The sequence below is a fragment of the Belonocnema kinseyi genome, chromosome 7 (assembly GCF_010883055.1).
Source record: "Belonocnema kinseyi isolate 2016_QV_RU_SX_M_011 chromosome 7, B_treatae_v1, whole genome shotgun sequence".
NCBI lineage: Eukaryota > Metazoa > Arthropoda > Insecta > Hymenoptera > Cynipidae > Belonocnema > Belonocnema kinseyi.
The window spans coordinates 129209747-129223987 of NC_046663.1; the positions used below are offsets into that span (position 1 = coordinate 129209747).

The window sequence follows — 14241 nt, forward strand, 5'->3', positions numbered from 1 at the left end:
AATCAAAATTGTCATTTTTAACATTTTAGGTGTGGATATATTAAGGGTGGTTTTTAGGGGTCTTGCCGAACTTTTTCACTCCCTCTATAATTAGTAAGGTAAGAAAAGAATATTTTTGACGTTTTAATATTTTCAAACATCGACAATCAAAATTGTGTTTGGCAGGTTTGAATAATGGGTGATTTGTAAGGGTATTCAACCCCTCAACAAATAAAAATTTCGAAGACTTCTTCCGATGGAATATCATTTTTTGTCATCCTAAATGATTTAGGCAAAAAAAAATTCGGGGAAAAAAATCTTTAATTTCGTTCATATGAACGTTCGTAACTTCAAGTACATCAGGAGCGGAGGAATAGATACAGGCCACGTGCTGCATTTGAAAGGTGGGATAAGGGTGGACGGGGATATGAGAAGGGGGCGGGGCAGCGATAAAAACATCCTGTGTTAACTTTCAACACATGAGCTCATGAGTTAAATGTCAATACAAACAACAGGTTTTCCGTCGCCCATGAATATTTTAAGTTATTCAGAAAATAAAACAGTGCAAATTCCACCTTTTACGATTTATGGAATGGTCCTGCTACTGAATTGATGAAATCATTTTAACAATATAAAGGGATTTAAAAAAAGTAAAATAAAAATCAGTGAAGAGTGTACCCTGAAAATTAATCCTTCTGCTTTTCATTCAGTCTGAATTCGTTAGAATACGCTATTTGTATTCGCATTACATTGAATAAAACAATTTTTTAAATACTGATTTTAGATATTCGGTTTGTTTTTGTTTAAACCTCTAGTTCCGAGTAATAAGCCCGAATGAAGAATACATCCGACTCACGGTTTAGCCACTCGCGGTTTAGTAATTCCTGGAACTGCTAGTCTACGCAGTTTCTCAGCGCGGTGAGAGGACGGTTGCAGCTCTTGCCACAAAAACACCAGCAGCGTAGCGGAAAGGCGCACTGAGCGAGTACTCACAAGCGGAAAATGCGCAATATTATGCGTTCCAATTAGAAACGGTTCAGACGGCCCTGACTGTGTACGTTTCGATACTCCCGATTTAGCAGCAAGGCTACTTGCAGGTAGCCACGGCACTGTGGCTAAACTGAGAGTCGTGTGTATTATATAGAATCATTCCGATTACAATGGAATCAATCGGAATGGATTTGAAATCGTTTGAAATTAACACGGAAGCCTTTTAAACGACTTTTAAAATAACGCAACCATATGTATACAAAAATTACATTCAATCCATGGACTGAGTGTTTGCTTAAAGGGGTGAATCTTATATAGGGAATAGAAGCTAGATGTTTAAATTTGAAAATGATATTTAAGCTTTCATGAGCAAGACATAAGGGGGGGGGGGGGGTATACTTTTCTGCCCTCACTTCCATGCACTTAGCTATACCAAATTCCCGCAATCCCCTGAAAAAAGGTAATCAATCACCAAGCCTAAGTCAGAGAGCATAATATGCATTCAATAATATTTAATTTATGAGGTACATATTCAAGCAGGTTCAAGCCTATTTTGCAAATTCCACAAACATTATTGAATTTAGGAGTACATTATTTTTTTTCTGAATTAATTTGCTTCATAATATCTTTGCAGTAAAAGTAGTCTCTAAAATTACTGGATGCTCCCACGTGGAAAGGTTCCCCGGAAATTACTCCACGGAAATTATACGGAAATTCCGTAGACCAGGTGCAAAAAATATTTCTTCCTCAAGAAAGTTGAGTTCTAAATGAACCTTAGAGGCAACCAACCAATTCTTTCATGGTTCGTCATTATACAATAACGTACAAGTGCACCAGGTGTAAAAAATACATTTCCCCCGAGGATGTTGAGTTCTAAATGAACCTAGTACGCAAACAGCCAATTTTTGCCATGAATCGTCATTAGACAATAACCTCCAAGTGCACCAGGTTAAAAAAGTAACATGTCCCCCGAGGAAGTGGAGTTCTAAATGAACCTTGTAGGCAACCAGATAAATTCTGTGTTGGTCCGTCACTATCAAATAACCTCCAAGTGCACCAGGTATAAAAAATACATCTCCCTCGGTGAAGTTGAGATCTAAATGAACCTTGGAGGCAAACAACCAATTTTTATCCTGACTCATCATTAGACAATCACCTCCAAGTGCACCAGGTGTAAAAAATACATCTCCCCATCGAGAAAGTTGATTTCTAAATGAACATTGGAGGCAACCAACCAAATTTGTTCATGATACGTCACTTTACAATAACTTCCAAATACACTAGGTGTAAAAAATACATCTCTCTCGAAGAAGTTGAATTCTAAGTGAACATTGGAGGCAACCAACCAATTGTCATTGAACAATGGCAAGTAATGAAAAAAATTGTTTGGTTGCCTCCAATGTTCATTTAGAACTCAACTACCTCGAGGGAGATGTATTTTTTACAACTGGTGCACGTGTAAGTTATTATATAGTAACCGATCATGAGAAAATTGTGTTGGTTGCCTCCAAGGTCCATTTGGAACTCCACTTCCTCGAGGGAGATGTATTTTTTACACCTGGTGCACTTGGAGGTTATTGCAGAGTGACAGAATATGAAAAAACTTAGTGTCCTCCAAGGTTCACTTAGAATTCAACTTCCTCGAGGGAGATGTATTTTTTACACCTGGTGCACTTGGAGGTTATTGTCTAATGACGAGTCATGACAAAAATTGGTTGTTTACCTCTAAGCTTCATTTAAAACACAAATTTCTCGAGGGAGATGTATTTTTTACAACTGGTGCACTTGGAGGTTATTTTATAGTGACGGATCATAAAAGAATTTATCTGGTTGCCTCCAGGGTTCATTTGGAGCTCAACTTTCTCAGGGGAGACGTATTTTTCACACCTGGTGCACTTGGAGGTTCTTGTTTGATGACGAGTCATGACAAAAATTGGTTGGTTGCTTTTAACGTTCAACGGAATTCCCGTAGAATTTCCAGCTGGAATTTCCGTGGAGCGCTTTCCGGGGAATCTTTTCACGTGGGCTTATAATGTTCCTAACTTTTTAATATTTTCCTGACCTCTAAGCTCTAGAACAAAGTTCCAACTTACCTATCTCTAGGATCGATCCATGTTGTTTTCCTTGTGTTGTGGTCAATGAAGTATACCTTTCCATCAAAGTCTTGTGCGACATCCCACCCTTCCGGAAGCGGTATCTCCCCATTCCGTCTCCTTGGCATATTTCACTGCACTCTAAATTCATCCAAAACTGTCACTGGTCAACTTTTATATAGGATGTAAAATGAAAGTAATTAAAGGAAATAAGGAGTAAAAATGAATTATTAATATGAGGGCGTTCTCACGAATAGGGCCCTTATGGCCGATTCTAGTTCATGAGATATTCGCATTTTTCTAAGTCAGGTTTAACATTATTACTTTCGGGCTTGAAGAAGAGATGATACTAGGACCTATGTACTGCACTGACACAGTACTTGTACTTATGTCTCGAAAGAAACTGGAAATGGGTGTATTTTATGTTTAAAGAAAAAGTACAACACACGGAGAATACTGGTATGGTTACAGTAACTGAAATTAGCAAGTTGCATACACTATGGCTCTACACTGTCCAATAGTCTTATTGAGACGCTCTCAGTACCACGCCATTTGTAGCTCCTTGTTTAATTTTTGCCGCACTTTGCGTGTAGTTGGGCGATCTTACGATATGGTTGTCACAACCACAAGCTTGTACAGGCTTGTATCTGCAACAACCACAATGCTTGTATCTCCCATTCTCCCAAAATCACAGTGTTTGTATCTCTTCCATTTCTGATTGGTGCACATAGATGCGCAGATTCACAGGTATGTTAAGCTGACGTAACCACATATTCGAATCGAGTAAAAACCCATTTCATAATTACGGGTTTATCTAATGATAATTCAATTCCCTATTGCCAAATTTAATTCTCCACTATTTTTCTTGACCTGTGGATAGGCTAGCTAGCGTAACCCCCGAAAAAAATAGTGAAGCATTAAATTTGGCAATAGGGCATTAAATTATCATTAAATGAGCCCTTAATTATGAAATAGGTTTAAACTCGGTTCGAACATGTGGTTAAGTCAGCTTATCATAACTTTTCCATTCACGTGCGCCAAAACATATCAGGCCCCCGACGCCATCATATCGCTTCTTGTGTGTCACCAATGCAGGTGAGAAGAGAGCACAATCTAGTTCAATTACTAAAGTGCTAAAATATTGAGATATTAACAGTATCTGAACAATGCGGAATCAAGAAAAAATGTGGAAAAAATTGACATAAATGTGTTGTCCCCAAGAAATTCTGCAACTCCAATTGTAGAACTTGTTTGCTTAAAAAAAAATTAAGCCTAGATAACATTCAAATGTAAACAAAAGTTAGTGAATAAAGACTGCAGAGAATTTTTCTTCGAACAGCAATGCTGGTTGTGAAAGATACATTCTACTGATGAAAATCGTTACTGTGTAGTTGCGACAAAGGCCGTACATACTTGTGGTAGCCACACAGTGTAGCCACTGTAGACCTTACAACTATTCTCTTATACCAACAGCTATGTAGTTGTAGGAACCACAGTTGAAGTTGGACTATATTATACTATTCTTTGAGGTTGTGCCTAAAATATTTACGGGTATTACAACCATACAGTTTTCTCCGTGAATGCGTGCTATTGCAAATGCTAAATTTAGATTCATTTTTCCCGAAAGTCGGGTTTTCTAAGTTCCAGCTTCAAAAATGTCCCAGAGACTCGTTTTTAAACTTAGATGATTTGCCTTGGGCTTAAATTTCCGTGAATTTATCTGGCTATATGACCCTACATCTAACTCTATACAGACCATAAGGATCCTTCTCACGCGGGAACCCAAACAAATTTCATTAATGCACCATGCTTTAGTATATTAGCTATCAAAACTATAAAGGATATTATATCTGTAAACAAATTTCCGTACTGAAATCAATTTATTTTAATCGGAAATTTTGAAATGTAAAATTGTAATGGTCATTTGAGAATTCTATCTTTAAAATATCACATAAAATACATAAATTAGCGTTAATATTTGATTCCTTCTGTAAAAATAATTTTTAAAGAACTGTAGGCACTGAAAAATGGTGGGTGCCGTACATCACAAAAATCTCTAATTTTAAATGATAACATAAAATAATTTGGATCAAACTAAAAGCATATCATAATTTACAAAGTTTCATGTGGTAACAATATATTTTAATTTAAGTGCTTATTTTAGTACTCAATGTAATTAGAAAATACTGCTTCGAAATATTATATTATTATTACACTCACACCTCGTTACAAGGCCACCGTCAGCTCACCGTTAAGCGAGCGTAACACCTGGTTTTTAATAATGAGTGAGTCCTTAATTATTCTCTAAATTCGAACCAGTAAGAGACGTAGATATAATTAAAATCTGTAAGGATTTTCGCTGAAAATGATTGATCTCAATAATTGAAATTTAGACAATATGCAGTATTAAAAAAAGTTAAAGAGTCAATACTTGCCTTATTTTCGCGTATCGTCTTACGTTCAGCCAGCATAATCCCTATTTTTTCAAACGCAGAGAATTATAATTGTTTAAAAGGCATAAAATTAACCTTTAGTGAGCCCTCAAATGTGATATGGACAGATTTACAATTTGTGAATAATTTATATTAAGCCCTTAATTATGGTATGGTCCGATTTACAACTTGTGCATCATTTATATTAAGGGTGATTTTTCAGTATTAGGCGTGACTTTTGGAAAATAATTTTTACTGATTTTGGAGAGCACTTAATTATAGCCCTTAATTATAGTATGAATAGATTTACAATTTGTGCATAATTTACATTAAGGGCGGTTTTTCAGTTTTAGGGGTGGATTTTGGAAAATAATTTCTAGTGGTTTTGGAGAGCATTAAATGAGCCTTCAATTATGTGATACGATAGAACTCGATTCAACGTTTATTTCACATGGGGTTCCTTCAGCTTAACATTAAACTAGCGTAACCCCCGGTTTAAAAAAAAATAGAGGAGCATTAAATTTGGCAATGGGGCATTAAATGAGCATTAAATGAGCTTTTAATTAGAGTATGATCAGATTTACAATTTGTTGCAGAATTTGTATTACGGGTGGTTTTTCAGTATTTGGCGTGGTTTTCGGAAAATAATTTTTGGTGGTTTTGGAGAGCATTAAATAAGCCTTCAATTACGTGATACGATAGAACTTGATTAAACGTTTATTACACATAGGGTTCCGGCAGCTTTACATTAAGCTAGCGTAACCCCTGGTTTTTTAAAGAATGCAGCATTAAATTTGGCAATAGGGTATTAAATTAGCATTGAATGAGCCCTTAATTATGAGATAGGTTTCAACTCGATTCGAAGATGTGTTTACGTCAGCTTAACATACCTACTTGCAGTATATATCTTTAGATGGCGAAGCTCTGCTCACTCGATCAAATTTTTGGATGGGATGTACCGGGCCCAGTTTATATATTTTTTTAAATGCTTTCAAAATCACGCAAAGATAATTAAATAATATTTTTAATCCTTCCACGTTATAGAAATATATTTAATTACTGTTAGTAAAATTTCTTTAATTGATATTATATTTTTATAGGTATGCTTGTTTCTCAAACGATTAATATAATGCTGTTATGAAATTATGATTTTTTTTTCTAATTCTTCGCACAAAACAAAGAAACCAATTAATACATGAATAATCCACAACTTTCAGAAAATAACGTTCTGAGGCAAAATTATTGTTTCACAATTATATAAAGTTATCAAATATTTTCAAATAACAAAAACTGCACTTGATTTAACTACATTTTATAAAATTAATTCTTTATGGTGCATAAAGAATTTCAATTATTTTTTAAGAAAACATACTGATTAAAAAAATCTGCTAACTTCGCGATCACATTCTCATCACGCGCGGCTCGCTTTGCTTGCAAATTTGAGCGCACCTAGGGCGCGCGTCTGTTCTATCTCGTGCTTCGCGCTCGATAATAGGTTTCCTTGCGTTTCGCGCTCGCATATTTATTTTTTTCATTAGGAATACTTGAATTAAACTTTATCAAAAAGATCTCTGTTAGGCAGTATTTATACGCGTCTTCATATTCTGAATTTTTTACTTAATTAAGTATAGTTAAAGATTAAGTTTCTCAAAGCTCTGTAGGCTTTAAGGTCATGTGATGAGTATAACAGCTGATCAAGTCAACTCTAAGATCAATATTTTTTCACCCATATTGAAAAATAAAAGTTTAATTAACGCGGAAATTTTTTTCGGGAAATGTTAATAAATATTAAAGGATCGTTTGTGGCCTTGCAAAGAATTGAAGGTAGAAAAAATTTTATTTATGCAAATAATGATTATCGACGGACACATTTAGGTTTTACAGCAGAAGTTTGACTTTTAACTTTCTCTGACGGTAATCATGCAATCTGTTTTACCCACAGACCCTAGATGTTCGACGTTGTCTGCTCGCTGCGCTAGTGCTGCTTTGACACAGCTGACATCAAACTGATACGAATGTCGGGCCAAATATGTTTATTTGCATTTCAAGTGCAAACATTAGTCTTTGCATTTTTTTATGCATAATGTTCGTGAGCGATTTTTGTTGTTTGCCCCACTTTGATAAATATAAACCTCATAACTAGCCCATTGACAACATTGCAAATTGCTTGCAGGGTTTGACGACAGCGCGGTCGGTATTTCTCCAAAATAGTAATTAAAAAAAAAAACTTTTTTCACTATTCTAATTATTTAGGACCAGAGACATATTCTTGCATGCCTTCTATTTATCGTGCCAAATTTTTAACACGATATTTCATTCCGTGTGGACGTAAGTTGGGAAAGAAAACTTCCACTGGCATTTTCTTCAAAAAAAAAAAATTTTTCTTAAAATTTCCACCGGAACAAAGCAGAGACATGGACTTTATTACCTCCTCTTTCATTTCCGTAACTTTCAGAGCGATACCTCATTTCGTTTAGACGTAAGTTGGGAAAGAAAAATTGAAGACCAGGTTTGGTCACGTGACCCTCTCGTCACATGGCCTTAAGGTACACATTCTCATCGTGACACTCGCGCAGCGCACTAGGATTTTTGACATACATTTGTATATGGATATTTTATGAGCCACCTTAAAATAAATAAAAAACTACAATCCTTTTTTCAGACATTTTTCTCTATCTCGCGTTGTTATGCTAAGAATAAGTATCTCTTTTTTAGATGAACAACTTTTTTACATCAGTTTGTTTTTGTACCTTTTGTCGTTTTTCCACAAATTTTTCATTTTAATTTTTAACGTAATTTTTACGACTGAAACCAATAACTACCTGCCCTATCAAAAAGTGATTCATAATAAATTTGAAGCTCTTTTTCGGATTAACAATTTTTGTAAAATAATTTTTTTTTGTAACTTGTGTCGTTCTACCATAAATTTTATTTTTTTTTATTTTCAATGTTACTTTTCACGAATAAAACAAAAACTACGCGTCCCACGAAGAAGTGATTATTAACAAATTTGTAGATCTTATTTAAGATCACCAATTTTGTTTATTCATCTTTTTTCGCATCTTGCATAGTTCGATTATAAAATGAAATTTTTGATTTTCAATTATTTTTTGTACAATCAAAAATTTAATTTTCGATCTTTCAAGAAAATCAAGAAGTTGTTATTACAATCTTGTAGGGCTTTAAAAAAAATATTTTTCTTCTCTTGACTTTTTTCATCGCGTGATTTTTCATCGCGCGATTCCTTTACCCGTTTTTTTGGTTATACATGGTGTTGTGCCACCTTAACGTTATAAAAAATACATGGAGAAAACAATGAAACCCATTTTTACTCCTCGCATAATTTAGTACTCATTGAGGACTAATTTGGGCCCGTAGTCCCAAATTTTGGGCTCTCGTATTTTTTGTACAAAATAGTGTTTGCAATAGCTTAACAATAAGTTGGTTCAAAATTGCTGTAAAACGTTATAAAAATTATTTTACTAAAAATTCACGTTATAGAATAGTTTAGGACTCATTAAGGGCTCTTGAATATAATCATTAAAAAAATTTTTTAAATGTTTAAACCATTTTTGTTTAAACAGATTTGCCAAAACTAAATATTTTATTTTCTCTTGCATAATTTGAGGATCATTTAAGGCTACTGAAAAATCATCGACCGAAGGTCGCGCGAGATTTCCTTTGTCTTTTTTTATATATGGTGTTGTGCCACCTTAACGTTATAAAAAATACATGAAGAAAACAATTAAACCCATTTTTACTCCTCGCATAATTTAGGGCTCATTTGAGGCTACTTTGGGCCTGTGGTCCTAAATTTCGGCTCTTTGATTTTTTGAAAAAATAGTGTTTGCGCTAGCTTAACGTTAAGCTGGCCGAACATTGCTGTAAAACGTGCTAAAAATGATTTCATGCAAAATTCGCCTTATACAATAATTTAGGGCTCATTTAGGGTTCTGGGACCTTGATAATGAAAAATAAAAATAATTGTTTAAACAATTTATTGTAAAATTCAAATACCATATTTATGGATCCCCAAGTGAGCCTTAACATAGGGTACAGGAAGAAAATTGTTTACTTCATTTTTACTAGAATTATTTAAACTAAAATTGTTTAAACAATTTTTTTAATTTTCCATTATCATATTCCCAGAGCACTAAATAAGCCCTAAATTATTGTATAAAGTAAGTTTTCCGTGAAATCATTTTTAGCACGTTTTACAGAAATGTTCGGCCAGCTTAACGTTAAGCTAGCGCAAACACTATTTTTTTCAAAAAATAAAAGAGACCAAAATTTAGGACCACGGGCCCAAATTAGCCTCAAATGAGCCCTAAATTATGCAAGTAGTAAAAAGGGGTTTAATTGTTTTCTTCATGTATTTTTTATAATGTTAAGGTGGCACAACACCATATAGAAAAAAAAGGGTAAAGGAAATATCGCGCGACCTTCGGTCGATGATTTACCAGGTGCCTTAAATGAGCCTGAAATTATGCAAGAGAAAGAAAATATTTTGTTTTGGCAAATTTGTTTAAACAAAAATTGTTTTAAAATTTTTAAAATTTTTAATTATTATATTTCTAGAGCCCTTAATGAGCCGTAAACTATTCTATAAGGTGAATTTTTTGTAAATCATTTTTATAACGTTTTATAGCAATCTTCAACCAACTTATTCTTAAGCTATTGCAAACACTATTTTTTACAAAAAATACGAGAGCCCAAAATGTTGGGACTACGGGCCCAAATTAGTCCTCAATGAGCCCTAAATTATGCGAGGAGTAAAAATGGGTTTAATTGTTTTCTTCATGTATTTTTTATAACGTTAAGGTGGCACAACACCATCAATAACAAAAAAAGGGCAAAGGAAGTATCACGCGACCTTCGGTCGATGATTTTTCAGTAGTCTTAAATGAGCCTGAAATTATGCAAAAGAAAAGAAAATATTTTGTTTTGGCAAATTTGTTTAAACAAAAATTGTTTAAACAATTTATTGTAAAATTCAAATACCATATTTATGGAGCCCCAAGTGAGCCTTAACACAGGGCAAAGGAAAAAATTTGCTTTATTTTTACCAGAATTATTTAAACAAAAATTGCTCAAACAATTTTTTTTTAATTTTCCATTATCATATTCCCAGAGCCCTAAATGAGTCCTAAATTATTGTATAAGGTGAATTTTCCGTGAAATCATTTTTAGCACGTTTTACAGAAATGTTCGGTCAGCTTAATGTTAAGCTAGCGCAAACACTATTTAAAAAAAATAATAAAAGAGCCAAAAATTTAGGACCACGGGCCAAATTAGCCGTAAATGAGCCCTAAATTATGAAAAAGGTTACATCTCTATACCTTCATAGTGTTGTGCCAGCTTAATATACAGGTATGTTAAGCTGGCACAACACTATGAAGGTATAGAGATGTAACCTATTTCATAATTTAGGGCTCATTTAGGGCTAATTTGGGCACGTAGTAATAAATTTTCGGCTCTTTTATTTAAAAAAAAAATAGTGTTTGCGCTAGCTTAACGTTAAGCTGGCCGAACATTGCTGTAAAACGTGCTAAAAATGATTTCACGGAAAATTCACCTTATACAATAATTTAGAGCTCATTTAGGACTCTGGGAATATGATAATGGAAAATTTAAAAAAATTGTTCTAACAATTTTTGTTTAAACAATTCTAGTAAAAATGAAGTAAACAATTTCTTCCTTTACCCTATGTTAAGGCTCACTTGGGGCTCCATAAATATGGTATTTGAATTTTACAATAAATTGTTCAAACAATTATTTTTTAAGATCCGTTAAGCTGGCAGGACCACATTGCAAACATGGACTGAAAACCTATAAGCAATTTAGGACTCATTTAGGGCTAATTTAATACCCTATAGCTAAATTTAATGCTCTTCATTTAAACAAAACACCGGTGGTCATGCTAAGCTTAACGTTAAGCTAGCAGAAGCACACATAGTAAAAAATTAATTTTTCAAAATTTTTTTGCTCTATAATGCAGGGCTCATTTAGGGCTCATTTAGGGCTCACTTAATGGCCTATTGTCAAATTTAATGCTCCGCAACTTTTCGAAAAGACCTCCGGTCATTCTAGCATAACGTTAAGCTAGCAGGACCAAACGTAAAAAACAATGACTTAGACAATATTTCTTTGCATTAAAATTCAAGGCTCATTTAGATCTCTGGAAATATAATAATGAAAAATGAACAAAAATTGTTCAAACAATTTTTGTTTAAACGATTCTAGTAAAAATGAATTAAACAAATTTCTTCTTCTACCCTATATTAAGGCTCACTCAGGGCTCCATGAACATAATATTTGAATTTAACAAAAAATTGTTTAAACAGTTATTGTTTAAACAAATTTACCACAAAAAAATATTTTATTTCCGTTTCTTTTGCAAAATTCCAGGCTCATTTAAGGCTCCTGAAATAGCATCGACCATTATTCATTATTATTCTATAAGGAGAATTTTCTGTAAAATAATTTAATTGCGTTTTACAGTAGTCTTGAACTAACTTATTGTTAAGCTACTGCAAACACTATTTTTTACCAAAAATAAAAGAGCCCAAAATTTGGGACCACTGGCGCAAATTATTCCTAAATGAGCCATATATTATGCGGAGAGTAAAAATGGGTTTTATGCTTTTCTTCATGTATGTTTTATAACGTTAAGGGCATGTGATACTTACAGTTTCCCCGGTTTTTTTTCCACAACAATGAACATTTTTAAAAACTGAATTCGGAGATGCTATAAAATATCATAACGGACGTCCCTGGACTCTTTTTTGAGGGATAATAACAAACAAAAATATTGTGCTAAATAAAAATTTTATGCATATGCATTATTTTGAGGTTACGTCGTTTTTCATCTCTGCCTTTCCGATAATCTGAAAATTATTTATGAAATAAACTTTTTTGATTGCCTGCAAACAAGGTTTGTTCCGGGAGATTAGTTACTATGTTTATTCGTAAGCCCGAAGTTTTCGGCCAAAAATATTGTGTAGTTTGGAAGTAACGCTCGGGTGAATTGTAACACACATAACCTCGAAATATAAACGCACGTTATTAGCAATATAATATATTAGCGCTATGCAAATTAATCACATTTTTCTAAATTAAAACTTTTTTGAATTAACCCACAAAAAAAGGGTGTGAGGACGTCCGTTGGCATATTCGCTATCATTTCTCAAATTTTTAAGACAAAATATTTATTATTCTAGAAAAAAGCCGGGGGAACCTAAAACTGGTAAAATCGACAATTTTCTAAGTATCACATGCCCTTAAGGTGGCACAACGCCACAAATAACAAAAAAAAAGGGGAAAGGAAATATCGCGCGACCTTCGATCGATGATACAATATGGGCCTTAAATGAGCCTGAAATTATGCAAGAGAAAAGAAAATACTTTTTTTCAAAAATTTATTTGAACCAAAATTGTTTAAACTTTTTAAAAATGTTTAATTATCATATTCCCAGAGCCCTCAATGAGCCCTAAATTATTGTGGAAAGAAATAATGCCTAAGTCGTTTTTTTTCTCTGTGTAGTCCTCTGCTTGTTTAACGCAAAGATAACAGAACCACAGGTATACAAAAAATTGCGTAGCATCAAATTTGGCAGTAGGTCATGAATTGAGCCCTAAATGAGCCCTAAGTTATAGTGCAAAGAAATATTTTCCAAGTAATTTTTTTCTATGTGTGGTCTTGCTAGCTTAAAGTTAAGATAGCAGAACCACAGGTTAAAAAAAAGGGTACCGTCAAATTTGGCAATAGGGCATTAAGAGGGCTGGGGACCCCCGTGGGAATTCTGAGTTGAGTGTGCGAGAGAGACAGAAATATGATAAGCACGCACCAAAGGGTGGAGCTTCTGAGTGGAAAAAAAAATTTCGACAGCCAATCACAGTTGGAATATTTTCTGAAAAAAGGGTACATAGTAAAAAAAGTGTGAAAAAAATTTCCTGCGAGAAATTAATAATCAGGGGACCGTCAGCCAGGTTCAGGCATTGCCTGGAAAACGGTATCCTCACATTGTTTGAGATTAGACACAGCGGATCAAAATCAGAATCTTGTACAATATTCATTAATTAAATTTTAATGTACTGCATTAGCCTCGTCATATTATTATGAGTAAATCAAAAAAAGATTGAAAAAAATCGGTCAATATTTTCAATGTTAGTTGATCGTTAAAGCTTTATTTTCCTAACTGATTTACCAATACAGGCATTCCACATAAGTTATAATTATTATCAATGGTTTTACATACCTATTGTTACATGCCTATTGTTTTGTAAATTTGTGAAATAATCATTACTTTTGTTGTTGTTACTATAATACCTTTTTCTATGAAAAAAGTGACTCCTAAATGTATAAATCATTCGATTCAGAATTTCAAGAAACGTGCCAATTCGTTGAACGTCAGAGTTTGAAATTTTGAAAATGCTCCATTTGAATTTTCATCTAATCGAAAAATTTCATTGGAATAATTTCGAAAATAATTTCCGGGTCTGTCATTATTATTTCACAATTATAGAGTAAGATTGCAATAGAAAACACTTTTTTGTAGTATTTTGAGGAATTTGAGGAGTTATTTCTCGGCTCGTAATGATAAACATTAAATAACTTTTCTTAAGTAAATATGAAAAAAACAGAGGTCAACGAAGTATGTGCACGGAGTAAATTAAAAGCCAGTAACTACCAATCTTGACGGAAGTTGCAAAAATTTGCTTAAAAATACTTCTCTGACGTTCAACGG

The 14241-nt window shown here is 33.7% G+C and overlaps 1 protein-coding gene across 5 annotated transcripts in view; it reads right to left on the reverse strand.

The window, feature by feature from the left end:
* Positions 1 to 14241, reverse strand: part of LOC117177547 (protein kibra) — a 441495-nt gene that overhangs the window by 415479 nt on the left and 11775 nt on the right. For 2 of the 5 annotated variants that reach the window (XM_033368341.1, XM_033368344.1), the window contains exon 2: positions 3063 to 3203. In XM_033368341.1, the coding sequence (XP_033224232.1) occupies positions 3063 to 3190 (128 nt within the window). In that variant the 5' untranslated portion in view covers positions 3191 to 3203. Of the gene's footprint in view, positions 1 to 3062; positions 3234 to 14241 lie in introns of all 5 variants that reach the window. The other 3 variants (XM_033368338.1, XM_033368342.1, XM_033368343.1) reach the window with 2 other exon arrangements.